This window comes from Tubulanus polymorphus, chromosome 2, assembly GCF_964204645.1.
Source record: "Tubulanus polymorphus chromosome 2, tnTubPoly1.2, whole genome shotgun sequence".
In the NCBI taxonomy this organism is placed as follows: Eukaryota; Metazoa; Nemertea; class Palaeonemertea; order Tubulaniformes; family Tubulanidae; genus Tubulanus; species Tubulanus polymorphus.
The window spans coordinates 7,945,720-7,959,879 of record NC_134026.1 but is presented as its reverse complement, the minus strand read 5'-3'; the positions used below and the strand labels follow the sequence as shown (position 1 = coordinate 7,959,879).

General features: G+C 38.2%; 4 protein-coding genes across 4 annotated transcripts in view; 2 read left to right on the top strand and 2 right to left on the bottom strand.

Moving 5' to 3' along the window:
* LOC141898378 (laminin subunit alpha-like) overlaps nucleotides 1-1,709 on the top strand; it is a 37,069-nt gene extending 35,360 nt beyond the window's left edge. Inside the window, exons 63-64 of the mRNA XM_074784234.1 lie at nucleotides 32-157; nucleotides 460-1,709. Of these exons, the coding sequence (XP_074640335.1) occupies nucleotides 32-157; nucleotides 460-599 (266 nt within the window). The 3' untranslated portion in view covers nucleotides 600-1,709. The remainder of the gene's footprint in view (nucleotides 1-31; nucleotides 158-459) is intronic.
* Nucleotides 1,710-2,654: 945 nt separating this feature from the next.
* On the bottom strand, nucleotides 2,655-5,062 carry LOC141900627 (cilia- and flagella-associated protein 95-like). Its single transcript, XM_074787606.1, has 5 exons — nucleotides 4,893-5,062; nucleotides 4,084-4,189; nucleotides 3,849-3,973; nucleotides 3,502-3,631; nucleotides 2,655-3,128 (listed from the first exon to the last, which is right to left on the bottom strand). The coding sequence occupies exons 1-5, from the start codon at nucleotides 4,994-4,996 to the stop codon at nucleotides 2,934-2,936; spliced, it is 660 nt and encodes a 219-aa protein (XP_074643707.1). The 5' UTR covers nucleotides 4,997-5,062; the 3' UTR covers nucleotides 2,655-2,933.
* Nucleotides 5,063-5,215: 153 nt separating this feature from the next.
* Nucleotides 5,216-8,071, bottom strand: LOC141899369 (proteasome subunit beta type-2-like). Its single transcript, XM_074785623.1, has 6 exons — nucleotides 7,888-8,071; nucleotides 6,616-6,738; nucleotides 6,430-6,500; nucleotides 6,053-6,215; nucleotides 5,759-5,808; nucleotides 5,216-5,466 (listed from the first exon to the last, which is right to left on the bottom strand). The coding sequence occupies exons 1-6, from the start codon at nucleotides 7,976-7,978 to the stop codon at nucleotides 5,359-5,361; spliced, it is 606 nt and encodes a 201-aa protein (XP_074641724.1). The 5' UTR covers nucleotides 7,979-8,071; the 3' UTR covers nucleotides 5,216-5,358.
* A 351-nt stretch (nucleotides 8,072-8,422) lies between these two features.
* On the top strand, nucleotides 8,423-13,206 carry LOC141899421 (microtubule-associated protein RP/EB family member 3-like). The gene is made up of 8 exons (XM_074785710.1): nucleotides 8,423-8,523; nucleotides 9,022-9,274; nucleotides 9,375-9,420; nucleotides 9,832-9,931; nucleotides 10,012-10,207; nucleotides 10,521-10,645; nucleotides 11,219-11,374; nucleotides 11,664-13,206. The coding sequence occupies exons 2-8, from the start codon at nucleotides 9,145-9,147 to the stop codon at nucleotides 11,709-11,711; spliced, it is 801 nt and encodes a 266-aa protein (XP_074641811.1). The 5' UTR covers nucleotides 8,423-8,523; nucleotides 9,022-9,144; the 3' UTR covers nucleotides 11,712-13,206.
* Nucleotides 13,207-14,160: the final 954 nt, after the last annotated feature.

The following is a 14,160-nucleotide window of genomic DNA, read 5'->3' as shown; positions in this document are numbered from 1 at the left end:
AGTAAGGAGACTGTGGTAACTGTTTTTTTAGGTATAAAAGCCAAGAATGTGGTGATGTTAAAGGTAGATGGCGTTGATGGACAGGAGAGAGGTATCGGGGATGCTGGAGTTTCATCTACTGATACTAATGATCCTTTATACGTTGGTGGTATCCCAGGTAAACCTATTCCATTCATGCTCTCTCTATAAACCAGTGATTGATATAATGTAGAGTTGTACGGCCTCGCTCCAAACTCACTAGGTAGAAATACATAGTCTTGACATTTACTTAACAGCCCACATCAGGATTAGGATGTCTCCTTAATCATATTAAATCCACATTAAACAGCATTAATCTCTGTAAATTAGCATTCAGATAGATTAAGCAGAATAATCTTCCATCGAGCAGGTTTTAATGACAATTTTGTTTAAATCGATAATAAATTGTTTAATACGGTGTATTTGAATTGCATTTTGTAGAAACGGCACTCGCTCGTGGTAGGAAAACTAATAAACAATACGTCGGTTGTATTTTTGCTCTGAAAATCAACAATGAAGATGCAAACATCGGAGGCTCTAAGCAAGTTGGGGATATCGTTACTGGCTGTCCGGTCAGATAAACTATAGGTTACGCTAATCATTACAATTCGTGTTTGAATTTGTTATGAATATATTTGGGCGATCCACAAATTACGGAACTTTGAAGTCGCGGTTGTAATGAGCTTCACCTTCAACTAGAAAACAATAGGACTCATGAACTTTGCTTCGGACATGGACTTGGACTTGGATTTGGATAGTATCTTGTTGTCACTGTGGTAAAATTCCTCGAGACTTTTAAGGATTCTTAAATAGCATTGATAATCATGTTTGATTTTAAAGTAAAACACAACTATCTGGTGCAAATTTTATACTGAAATTATATTGTTTTTATATTGATACTTTTTTGTAAATGATTTTATAGATTTTATATATTAACAACCAAATTTGACTTTAAAAATCATGTTTATAGTACTGACCACTGTGGTCACTGGTCACAGTACTGACCACCACTGTCATCACAGCTTGATGCTTTTCATAATGTAGTTAGATTTATTTGTAGACTTCCTTCATTGTTTAAGTTGGGCAAATTTTGTGAGTTTTGATAAAGTTAATACTACTTTTCATGTATTCCATCTCCAAAATCTGCTAAATTTTAAAGAAAATTTCTCACAAGGAAAGAAAACAAATGAGATTGAAACTGAAACTATTTGATTCAATTTAGATTAATTTGATTTTCCAAATTTCCAAGGTTGTTGACTCAGATATCCTGGCAATTTTTCTGGTTTTAAACTCATTGTTTTTACTCCTTCATCCATGGGTGAGGGGAATTGGTGGTTGTGAAGTTAGTTCACCAGATTTTGCTGATTTTCAACCCCCTCCCTTGTGGATGCATTAACGAACCCTCCCCCTCTATGATATGAACCCATTTTCATCTTATTCAAAGAATTCTTCCCAACATCTAAAAGTTCATTGAACCAATTTTTGCCAAGATGAAGAAATCTTTGAATGCTTGATTATATTATAGAGTTTAGTGCATCATTAATTCGGTGGCCATTTTGTCTTCCCTTGGATACGTAGTAGTAATTGTTATCACTAGTTACCAATGTCGATTTTTGAATTTTGTAACTATGGAGGCAAAATAGCTGACAATGAATTAAATGTAGTTGAAAAAATAAATGATTATATTCTAATTTCATTGAGATATGGGTCGGATCGGAACTCTTTTTATACTGGAAGAATTATCTCCTACCCATAGGGTAAGACATTGTCCAGACTGGTTTACCCATAAGGAGATACCGTCCACTCTGGAAGAAAGGTGTCCAACCCGTTAGAAGATACCATCTGGGCTGGATGAGTAGTGTCCTACCCATAAGAAGATACATGTACCATCTAGGCTGGTAGAGTGGTGTCCTACCCATTAGGAGACACCATGCAGACTGGTAGAGTGGTCTCCTACCCATTAGAAGATACCATCCGGACTGGTAGTATGGTGTCCTACCCATCAGCCGGAATGGCACGTGTATCTTTGTCGGTGCAACTGATGGAGAAAGACATGAAATGTGATCTACGCTTCCTTTGAAATGTCATTCAAAACCAGCTAAACCAGACTTGTCGGATCGAAATCTGAAGATGGCTCGGATTCGTCATCCAGTTACCGATTACACCGATTGTATTCTGCAATGCAGAATAGTGAGGACAAGATACCTCAGCGTCTCATAGGCTCGGAGAACAAGGTCATCTCCAAAGCAAAGGCCAAGTGGACAGTCCCAAAGTTCGAATTAGAAGGCATGGTCATGGCAGCGAACCTCGCCTTGCAGTCAGAAAAAAAGGTCTTATTCTGTTAGCAAAAAACGAGTCACAGCCATTAAACAGCTCAGCAATACATATGATTGGCACAATGCACCATCGAAACAAAATCTAGCAGACTTACGCATGACGAACTCATGAGGTCAATGTGGATAAAAGGCCCGGAGTGGATGGTAAACGACAACGATCCACCTCAAGACCAATTGGCACCGAGCAATCACTAATGGCCAAATTTTTTCATTCATAATTTTGAACAGTTTGATGCTTGCACATCCTCGAATATAATAAACGAAATGAACACCATCGCATTTATATCATTTTTAATAACTAAAATAGATAATGGAAGTTCTCTCCTGGAATTTGAATTAAAATATTGATCATTGCCTTTTTCTGTATCGCATAAACAGATAAATAGCAGGCTATATACATCGAATTTCATTGCCTAGAACATGTCAAGAACATGTTTTTCTAATACCTCGTTTCATAATTTCATCAATTTTAACGCGCCACAAATATATTCACATTTAATCTGAAATTGTTTTATTCTTCATTTTATTGAGAAATAATCCGGATATGTTCATTGAGTCGGCAGATAAGTCCGGACATATCTATTGTAATCGTTCCGGTATTGTTTGAGTGGGCTGATAAGTTGATAGCTGACGCTTATAGTGAGTATTTGTATAAATGCCGCTCTCGTCCTGCCACGTATTGCGTCCCAGTCTACGATAATCTGCTGTATCACTAAACTGTGAATTGCATTTCTTATACGCTAAAGAGTGATCCGCGAAATCTTTCGGCTTCTCCTGAAAAACAATGAAGATGAAAAGAATGTCATCCTTCCCGGCTGCGGAAAGTGAAGAGGACAATTCTATACATAGATGGACAGGAAAGGCGTAGCTGGGATGGATCTACGGACATTTGGAAGGCAGGGTCGCGCTCAAAGAAAATGAAAGGCTTTCCTAGCCTTGCTGAAGCCCACAAGTAAGGTCCCACCATTAGGGCCAGAAATTTAAAAAAGAACACCTTTAAAATGCAATTCTTGACAGAATCGGTTTCAAATTTGTATCTGATCTCTGTCTTGACAAAAAGGGCAAACTTCGTGGAAAGGCAGGGGTTCAGACCCATGAAACTTGTTTGGCCCCCCTAGGTATGTAGGAAGGTATCAGGCCTACTAACCTCAGCTGGTGTATATGGATAGGGAGGTATATAATCGGCTCTGTGAGTTGTTTCTAGATGTTGTTTATCGTGGTCCGGATTATGACACGGTAAAACTGATCCGTATCCATTTTTAGGTGCACCAGTATCTCTAAAAAAAGCAATCAAACAAAACTAAATGATTAACTGAAAGCCTGCATACCGAGTTAGAGTTGAATATGCCAGCTGATCTTTAGGATTACCCCTATAGAACAGTGTGAACCCCTGAATAGCAGTTCGTCTTACTGATTACTCTTGGAACAGTGTGAATACCAATCAGTACGTCTTAAAGGGTTACCCCTAGCAGACTTTGTTTTATAGTATTTTACCTGTCATTGTTGATATCTCCAAAAGTTTCTTCATTCACTAATGATTTTCCAATTTCTTGTTCTTGAAATTGATTTTTAAGTAAACTTTGATTACATAATTCCTGGTAAGTTGTGTTCGGTAGCGTCTAAAATAGTAATCAAACAATGCGATTAGGCTAGTTGAATGATATTTCAATTGAATTACTGTATTTAAATAGCCCTCCCTCGTAGATGAAGGCACTCGTCCTCAGCTCACCCCATCAGTAATATTTCCTATTCTGTTATACGTAGCTCTGCGCAGATCTCGAACTGAATCTGTGCTGATCTCATAATCTTTAGTTTCTGATTCTCGAGCCTGATGCCTGAAAATAGTTTTAAAAAAAAGAACAATTCAAAATTTGTTTGGACTCTGAGACAGGGATGGTTTATGGTCTATGGACCATGGTTGGTTGCCATTGTTGGTAAATTTGTGCGGTGTACACAATGTCTAATTTGAACTTGGACTTGAGAGGACATCAGGTGGCCTAGCTCAGTCATTTTTGATGGTACATAGCCTACATGATAAAAGTCTTATTAGGACCGGAAAAGCACTGACAGTTGACCTAAAACATTGTTTTTTAATCCATTCTTCACTGCATTAAGGATATAGGTACAGCAAGTCTGCATTAAAAGGGGGTTTGTGAGAGAAAAGAGACTCCATGATTTGAAAAATGAACAATATGTTGTCCGTGCATACCAAGTGAAGTTTGCTGTGTAGGCATGGAAACATATTGTTAAACTTTTTTAAATTTTCTCTTTTCAACCCCTTTCAATGAAGACTTTTTGGATATCCCTCATGCATCGCAATACAGTAAAAAATGGATTAAACATTAGTAGTCAACTGCCAGTCCTTTCTGGTCCTAATAAGACTTTTATCAGGTATGTACCACCTAAAATGAATGAGTTAGGCCACATGCTCTCTCAAGTCAACAAGTCAAGTAAGTAAGTGTGACGAATCGAAGTTGAAATAGACAGACATTTTTTTAAATTTTAATAAGGCAGGCCAATAATTCAACTCGGACTTACCAGTTAGAATTCAGAGTAGCCCGACTGTAGTTCATGTGATCACATCGTAAAAACAGAGAACCCTTCCTCTCGACAAAATCTGGTAACACAAAACCCGTTGACATTTTACTGGTAGCGATCACTTATAAAATTTCAAAACACTGAACCAGGAAGCCAATGCGATTCGCCTAGCAACGTTGTAGCAACAGAGGTTCATCTAACAGCTTCTAGATGGCAGCACAGGAGAGTCATGTTTGCGGTTTCACAGATGGCAGCATCTGACTGGTGACATTTTTTGCGGGCTCACGTTCCTCGCTTAGCGAAAATAACCCAAAGCAAGGTAGTTGCGAGTGAACAAATAGTAGCAATAAATTCCACACGAATTTATAAACATTTAGTTGTATTTATTTTTTACAAATATTTTACACAGAGATGTTTGAAACTGAATCGGGCCCTGTCACTGACGGAGTGATGAGGGATTGATTTTTTAGGCTACAGCTGGTTCACATGGAATTCCTGCTAAATCATGAATACCATCTTTGTCAACTAAACGCACTTTAAACGTCTTCAAATTCAAACAGAGTCTTTTCTGGATCTAAAAAGACAGGAAATTTCAAAGAAATTCAGATTAAAAGAAAAAGCTTGTTTAATGAAAGAGAGATTGAAACAAATACGTTATTCGTATTCATGTATCCTGGGGCCGGGAGGGGGTGCGTACAAGGCTGTGTGGTTAACTTGGTACTTAAGAGAACATGCGTAAGGGATGTTATCAGACCAATCACACTAGTTTAATTGCTAGGGTGAGTGTTAGGTGTCAGCATCAGGTATAATATTTAAGATTAAATTTAGGGTTTAAGAGTGTGGCACTACATCAGGGTATTTATTACCTCTGTAACACATTTCTCCAATAGTTTTATTGCTTCTTCTTTCGTCAAATCTGAAACAAATTCACAAATGAAATCAAGGCTTCTCCTTGAAATTTCGAAATATCATTTTTCTATTGAAAATTGCGAAAAATAAAATTTTCAAATAGCATTTTGAAATATCATCATTTGATTGTCAGTTTATCCGCTCAAGTCCTTTGGGACTGTAAAAATGTGTCCCACTTCATAGATAACTTCACAAAAATACGCATTTCAACAAACATTCTGAGTCTGCCGTACGTGAGCAGACACTCTTACCCGGTTTATACATCTTATCCAATATACTCAAAGACATAAACGCCCCATATCCATGACAACCGAATGGCAATTTAACGGATGACCCGAGGTAATCCATGTAGTATAGAGACGGACCATCTTCATCATCGTAACCGGCTAATAGTAGATTCACCATATACGGGGTCTGTATCGAGAGAAGTAGACAGTTAACAAGGTAACACCAGTGTTAGGTCTATCGTAATCCTATACACTGAACTAAGCAAACGGACTGTTATTCGGATCACAAGATAAAAATATTTGTTGATTTGAAGATAACACTAGTGTAAGGTAACTTCTAATGGATTTATATCGGGATGCTGATAATAAACTCAGTAAATGGACTGTTATTTGGAGCTTACCCTGCTTCTGATGAATTCGGCGAGATTTTTACGGGTGAAGTGAGCGGCGGCAGTCGTTGATAGTTCATACCCTACAAAATAAAAACAACCAACGCAATTATTATACAGCCAGGTCTGGGCGGGGGAGGGAGAGTGCAGCTACAGGGACATATACAGGGTCCAGGGATGGCACACAGAGACACTAACCATTTCTCATTTTATAAAGTTGTATATTCTTTGCGATGTATTCAGCAAATTGAACTGTATCACCAGCTTCACCGGATACTAACATTATCTGACGACTGTTCATTTTCAACATTTTATCTTGATCTGAAAATATTCACAACAAAATCAACAAAAACGCCATCGAGATTCATCACTTTTGGCCACGGCAGGGCCTACTATTAATAAGCTAGGGTTTTGGAACAAAAATCTTGTACGAATGAGCCTAGTCAGTAACCTGTCTGTGGTTTAGTTTCACGATCGGATATTTTCACAAACCACAGTCAGGAATGGGAAGGTCATTTTTGTATGAAATCTTCGTCAGCCAATTTGACTGACAAGTAATTTGCCTGGCATTTCATTGTCTCTTAAGATATCCGTCAAATTTTTGTTGTAATCGACACACAACAGATTCGTAGTTTGTCTGATACCTATAACACCTCACCTGACGATCTTAATCCATGTGCAAATCGGCCGTAAAGTGAGAGTAAATTTCCGTAGAGTCGACAGCTGCCATTTTGAAAATTACTGGAGGTGCTGGCACCTGTGGACTGAGGCCAGGACAACAGCACAAACTAACGAAGCGAAACGACGAAATTGAAAAATATTAAGAAATCAACACTTATTCACATTTTTCTTTTACCAGAATTTATTATTTCATTATTTATAATGGAAAACACGAAGATTTGAAATATAGGTTGGAAAACCATCAAAAATAAAAATTGTCGTTTCGTCTTGAAAGTTTTATCTAAATCCTTGTAGGTCCCCTTGTCTTATCATGCCACATGTGCAATACAGAGAAACGGCGGCCAATGGCGAAATTTGTAAAGAAATTAATTAATTTCTCAAAATAATGTTGATTAATCACTCGAAACATACATAGAATTGGATTATTTCGAAAGGTACCCGTGTTAGTTTGTGAATTAAGCCATTAATTGTGGACTGAAGTGGATAGAAAGTATATTTTTGAAGTGTTACTTTTACGTGTTTTGGTCCTTGTCATCCCTAACGTTGGTATAAGCCCATCCGATTATAAAAAGCTTACCACCCAGGAGCCCAGGTCGGACATACATACAGGGTATGTAATACTTTTTCTTGATATATAGGCGGCACCTAATAGTAGTACCGAGGATACTGTGCTCAAAAGATGAAAGGTTTTACACCAGGCTCGGTGTAGAGAGACTTGTGACGTGTAAAAAAGTTCAGTCAGTCATTCGATTTAGTGATTTTCGAAGAAGAAAAAGTAAGATTTGATACCTAATTTCATAGTAAGCACGCTTCTTGACGCTGAAGTATCCGCCGCAACTAACACGAAATCCTTGCCTTGAATTCCAATCAGGCATTCCATCTTAAAATCTTTTCAAAAACACCCACAAATTACAAATAAACAAAACGACGTATCTTCCCCTATTTTTTGCGAAGTCACCGAGTTTTCGATACGAGCTGCGCGCGCATATCGGAACCGGCTCGGTTTATAAATATAATCAATTGAATTGATATTTATTGGTATTGAAGCTGTAAATGAAAGAAGTGCTTGGTCTTCGAGATTCGTTCAATTGATTTTTTTGAGGATTTACGTTACTGTAAATTATTTTTTATTCAGCTTTACAGTTGTGATCGGTAAAAATAATGAACACCATCACGTGCTGCCACCTCTTTGCACCTGACTTTATTATTAATAAGTTTATTCTCATTTCAGAGGATTTCTAAATACACTTTCAGATTTTATTTAAGATAATATATTAAAAGATTACGATACGAAACTATTTACGTTTAATTTGCTAAGATCGGACTGGAGGAGTATTGATCGAGTCGGCGCCGGGCTGTCGAATTGTTTAGTGTTGTTAATTAGCACGACCACCACAGGTTCGCCGCTACGTTCTAATTTAATTGGTTCGTATTTTATTAAATACATGTATTCATATGATTGTTTATTGTTAATCAATGATGTATATACGTGTGTATTCATATGATCAGGGGTCGGTGAGTTGAGCGGCGAGTAAAGGAGTGTTCATTCAAATTAGTCATCAATCAAATCAACCTCGCCTGCCAGGGCCAGTCAAGATTCCCTCACTCGTCCTCCTCACACCTGTAGGTGTTTCCTCTACGTTATATCGTAGCTCAAGTCCTGCCCTTGAGGGCGGTGACAGCTCTCCGTCCAGCTGGCGTTTCCCTGACCCAGCGGTCCCTCCACATCAGCAGAGATTCTGAGTCTGGTTCAGTCTGGCGTCGTCAGTCTGACAATGTATGTGTCTGGGTGGAGGAACCGAGGGCAGGCTTGTGGGGGGGGGGGGGATACAAGCTCCTCTGGGGTTCGGGTTTGTCAGAGTTATAAATCTTGTCCCAAATTTAAAGATTACTAATTGTAGGCCCCTAATTATTTATTTAAAGCCGTGATTGACTGAGAGAGCAGTGTCACCTAGTGGCCGATTTGAGAATCACCGATACAGCAGCACATCATACGATACAATAGACTGATTTTGAACGGAGCAGCACCACCTATTAGCCAGCACAATGTCACTTGAAGTACGCAATGTAATGAGCACGAACGCTACGTCTGACAATATGAGTCGTCATGAGATGATCGCTTGGTTAAACAGTTCATTAGATGGAAACTTTACTAAAATAGAACAAATGTCTAATGGTAAGACCAGTCCTCTCATAGTCCACTAGTGCTCTGCTAGTCCTGTTCTCAAGGTCACTAGCGATGATGATGATATTTGAATGTTGTTGTGTATTTACAGGTTGTGCGTATATACAGCTGTTAGATATGTTGTTTGATATAGATAAGTATGTATTTAGTTCTCAGATGATGTGTGTTTCCTGACTGTAGGGCTTTCCCTGCCCTTAGGGCCCCCAATCTGTCTGTTGTTTATCAGTTTATCAGTTCAGCTCAACTTGGTGTTTTTCCTACCCTAAGGGCCCTTGCTCTTTGTCCTACCGCTGACCCTTCAGGCCCTTAGCCCGGCATTTAGGGGCCCTCAGCCTAGCGTTTGTCCTACCCCTGACCCTTAGGGCCCCAAGTCAGCCTAGCGTTTTCCTAACCTTAGGGGCACCCTCAGCCTGGTGGTTGTCATATCCGTGACAGGTAGGGCCCCACCATAGCCTAGTGTTTGTTTTACCCCTGACCCTTAAGGGGCCCCACTCCCCATCAGCCTGGTATTCATAAATATTGTTTTATTGTTTATTTTTCATACATAGAGTATTTAATAAAGTGAAATTTGGAGCTAAATTGGAGCACGAATTTATTCACAACTTCAAAATTGTGCAGAAACTCTTTAAAGAGTTAGGAATAGATAAGGTAACCTGTTAATCAAACTCTTCTAGACTCCGCCCCTTTCTCGCATACGAGAAATTACATGTAAATGATATGTTTTTCAGCAAATTCCAGTCGACCGACTTATTAAATCGAAGTTTCAGGATAATTTTGAGTTTCTGCAGTGGTTTAAGAGGTTTTTCGACGCTAATTATGACGGAAAGGAGTACGACGCTGTAGCCCGACGAGGCGGAGCTCCGTTGATTGATAATCCCGGTGGAAGCCGCGTAAAACCGGTCGCATCTGTTACTAAACGACCCTGTATGTATCAACTATTGGTATCTATATTCAACATTCTGGACCCAATTTCATTCACCAAAATCAATTAAATCTTAAATCGATTTAAGACCAAATGCCTTAGATAATGATTTTCAAAAGAGATCAGTTTTTTCCCGTGAAACTGATCCTAGGACAGATTCAACCCATCATTTCAACACTGTCTTCCACCGTCCAATTATGTGATGCATAGAGAGAAATGTCCCCATTCCCTTCCTCCCCCAGCCCTAAATGGATGATGATGATGATGATGATGATGATGATGATGATGTAGATGTATGTGGTTGTATTTTGACAGCTCCTAAAGCAGCGATGCCTCCTCGACAGACCAGCGCTTATAAACCTAAAGGTGTCGCTTCACATAGGCAAACACAAGGGGGCGCTGGTGGTGATGCGAGACAATTAGAAGAATTGAGCAATAAGGTACAGCCTTTATTTTCCGTCGGCCCGGTCTTAAGATATGGCCACCTATTCTTGGCGGCCTCGGCATGAATACCCCTATCATGGTTCCGACAGAACAGGGAAATTGGAAAAAACTTGGGAATTTGGAAATAGTAAATCCCAGTTTGGAATATTTGGGAATTTGAGAAATTTTCCTTTAATCAGGGAAATAATTGGGAAATTCATCTACATCCCAGGGCAACTATCTTCAGCAATTTTTCATGCATATCACTTGTCACCACTAAGATGTTGACTGTAGTATGATGATATCTGTTCATTTTTTTGAAGGCCCCATGTTCCATTTTGGAAAATTGAAAAATCACCCATGAAATACTTGGGGAAAACCTGGGAATTTTTAATTAATGTGTTACTGTGGGAACCATGCCCTATGACATCATTTATCCACAATATTGGATCTATAACATGAATTGTGTAGTGCAAAGATCACATTACTTAGGCAAGTAGGTAGTTATGATGTCTTCGGGAGATTTATGGAGGTCGCCATGTCGTGTGTCTCTGAACAATATTGTTTGATTTGAATGAATTTTTTTTTAGGTGCACGAATTAAATTTGACGGTCGAAGGTTTGGAAAAAGAGAGAGATTTTTATTTCAGTAAATTACGTGACATTGAAGTTTTGTGTCAAGGAGGAGAAGACGAAGAGAGACCTGCAGTTTTAAAGAATATACTCGGAATTCTTTACGCAACTGAGGTTAGTATCATGTCCTCTTCCCTAGAACTCCTTGATTCCTTAAAAACTCCTTCAATACGGATAATGCTTTTCGAGGTGCTGGGTTTACCAGGATAAACAGTACCGATTTAGGAGTATACAATAATTGGGATATGAAAGTGATGTAGACAGCTCCTAAAAATTTGAAATTTTCCTCGGTGAAAACATATATCCAGGAATGTCTGATCAGTAGGTACCCTGTCCCCCTGCCCCCCTGTACACACAACACCTTGCAACCCCTAGTACTGATTGTAACGTTTATGTATTACAGGAAGGTTTTGCTCCACCTGAAGATGAGCAATTTGACGATGAATATTGAACGGACTATGATCGATCTACATCCTGTATTACATATGATATATATATATACATACTGTACCTATACAATTCGGAACTCTAGAAAACAATTTGGAATTCTCATAAACAGTTTGGAATTCTCTTAAACAATCCCGAACTTAAAAACAATTCGGAATTTTCATAAACAATTTGTAAATTTCATAAACCATTCGGAACTCTTATAAACAATTCAGAACTCTTATAAACAATTCGGAACTGACTAAAACAATTCGGAATTCTAATAAACAATTCGAAATTCTTAAAAACAATTCGGAACTCTGATGAATAATTCGGAAGTTGTTTAAACAATTCTGAACTCTTGTGAACAATTCGGAACTCTTATATAAACAATTCGAAACTCTTAAGAACAATGCGGAGCTCATATAGATATCTCAGAACTCTTATTGATAACTCAGAACTCTTCTCTCTCTTTGTTTCTCCACCAGTTTAGCTATTATTACAGTATTCAAGCAATTTGTTCCGTGTTTGTAAATAAATATTAATTTCTGCTAAAACTATTTCATGTTCGAGGCATCGAAATACTTAATCTTCCCTTACCCGAATCACCGTGGATGATTGACACCATGGTTACTCGAGTCAACAATGGACTCTGTTACGCTGCATTTTGAATGGCGTATATGTATTTTGGGTGCATTTTACAGTTTACTGATAAATATTGCTTACAGCATTGAATAGTATCTACGGAATGAACTTCATTCCTATATATGTGCTATTTGTGCCGGAGTAAGCTTTACTATCGGATTTTTATACATTCAATAAAGTAGATTGATAATCGATTGATGTTTAAATCCCTTTATGATATGCAAATCAAAAAATGGTTTACAATTACGCGTCGTTTGTTAGTTTCTATTCGCAGAAAGAAATAGCCCAATATCAGGTACTGTCTGTGCTCATTTATTTTCCGGCTCGCCTTATACCTCTCTAGAACCAACCGGGACCTGTCATTATTAGCCGCGGTCAATCAACAGTTAATCATTAATTGATATAAAACTGATTTGTAAATTGCAATTAATTGAATATTTATGTAATTGAAAAGTTATTATTTGTGTTGAGTAGTTATTCGGGTTAATCGGTTATTTAATTGACACTGGGGTTGCTGATGACAGCTAGTGTGGGGTAGCTGCTGATAGCTTTACGAGCACCTCCTCACTGATAGCTTAGGAAAAATACGATTTTTATATAAAACATGCTATGTTTTATAAAACTGTAGGATCTTTTTTGAGTTGAATTTCATATTTTCTGATTTGATAACTTTCGTCAGATATGATATAAGAATTGTTAGTTATTACATTTATTATTGTGTTGTGTGCTAAAACTTTTCGGTCAAAAACAACATGTAAACCAGAAGTGACGTTAAAATAATTAATTAAGTTGGAAGTATTTGATTAGAAAGAATTGAACCCGGAATTTGAGTCTTTATGAAATCAAGGCGAATAAAACCTACATTCATAAAACCATTCATTTTGCTGTTCGTTTATTTTTGTTCCGGAATCTTAAACCAAACCCCCGACTCGAGTACAAGGATTTTTATCAAGGTTTTGACGGTGGCAAAATTTCTTCGCCCCCGGATCATTTCCAGAACGAGATCATATAAAACTGATCAGATCAAATACAGTCAGCCCCCGATATACCGCCCTGCACCGGTGCAGAACGGATTTTGGCGGTATAACGGGGCGGTTTACTTTGTATTTGTACAGATATGTACGTACAATTGAGAAAACCTGGCGGTTGGCGTTATATGGGGGGGGGGGGGGGGGGGCATAAATAATTTCTCGTCCCAGTAAAAGTGTGTTACTAAACGTAAGACCCTCTAAACCTAAGAACTATATCAAACGAGATGTGGACGGAAGAGCACAACTGCCGCTCGTTCTAGAGATGTTGCTACTATTAACCACGTACTAGCGATGGATGCAAGCACCATTGCAATTTCATATATTTGACAACTAATCTGTGAATTCAGATCCATCTCTAACGTGCAAGAGAACAAACTGTAAAACAGGCACCAGTGTAAAATGGATACAGTACTTGCAATCACTGAGACCAAACGATAAGATAGTGTAAGATTAACTGCAGAATGTTCAACTTATCATTATCAGGAAAGTAGCTGAATTTCAAAACGCCCCAAACAGTAACAAGATAGGCAATGCCCATTCAGGGACTCATTTACCGGTAAAACCACAGTTGATTACTAGCGAAAGCTCGTATCTAAATAAGACTAGATTTATACAGTACTTAATGATTAAATGAATAATGGAAATTGTTGTATCGAACTTGAAATCAATGGTTATTTGACTGAATTTCTACATCGGATTTTCATACAGAAATATTCACGAATTTCTCGTCCCAGTAAAAGATATATGTAGAAGTTTACCACATAGTTACACATTTGAAACTGTACAAATATGTCATAA

Bases quoted from the DNA above. Each gene is read 5' to 3' on its own strand.
- LOC141900627 (XM_074787606.1), bottom strand. From the start codon at position 4,996: ATGTCAACGGGTTTTGTGTTACCAGATTTTGTCGAGAGGAAGGGTTCT. The intron at 4,190-4,892 runs GTAAGTCCGAGT...AACTATTTTCAG, and splicing joins GCTACTCTGAATTCTAACTG to GCATCAGGCTCGAGAATCAG. The intron at 3,129-3,501 runs GTTAGTAGGCCT...ATTGTTTTTCAG, and splicing joins ATCCATATACACCAGCTGAG to GAGAAGCCGAAAGATTTCGC.
- LOC141899421 (XM_074785710.1), top strand. From the start codon at position 9,145: ATGTCACTTGAAGTACGCAATGTAATGAGCACGAACGCTACGTCTGAC. The intron at 9,421-9,831 runs GTATGTATTTAG...TTTCATACATAG, and splicing joins ATGTTGTTTGATATAGATAA to AGTATTTAATAAAGTGAAAT. The intron at 11,375-11,663 runs GTTAGTATCATG...TATGTATTACAG, and splicing joins GAATTCTTTACGCAACTGAG to GAAGGTTTTGCTCCACCTGA.
- LOC141899369 (XM_074785623.1), bottom strand. From the start codon at position 7,978: ATGGAATGCCTGATTGGAATTCAAGGCAAGGATTTCGTGTTAGTTGCG. The intron at 6,739-7,887 runs GTATCAAATCTT...GAATATTTTCAG, and splicing joins CGTGCTTACTATGAAATTAG to ATCAAGATAAAATGTTGAAA. The intron at 5,809-6,052 runs GTAAGAGTGTCT...AATTTGTTTCAG, and splicing joins GGATAAGATGTATAAACCGG to ATTTGACGAAAGAAGAAGCA.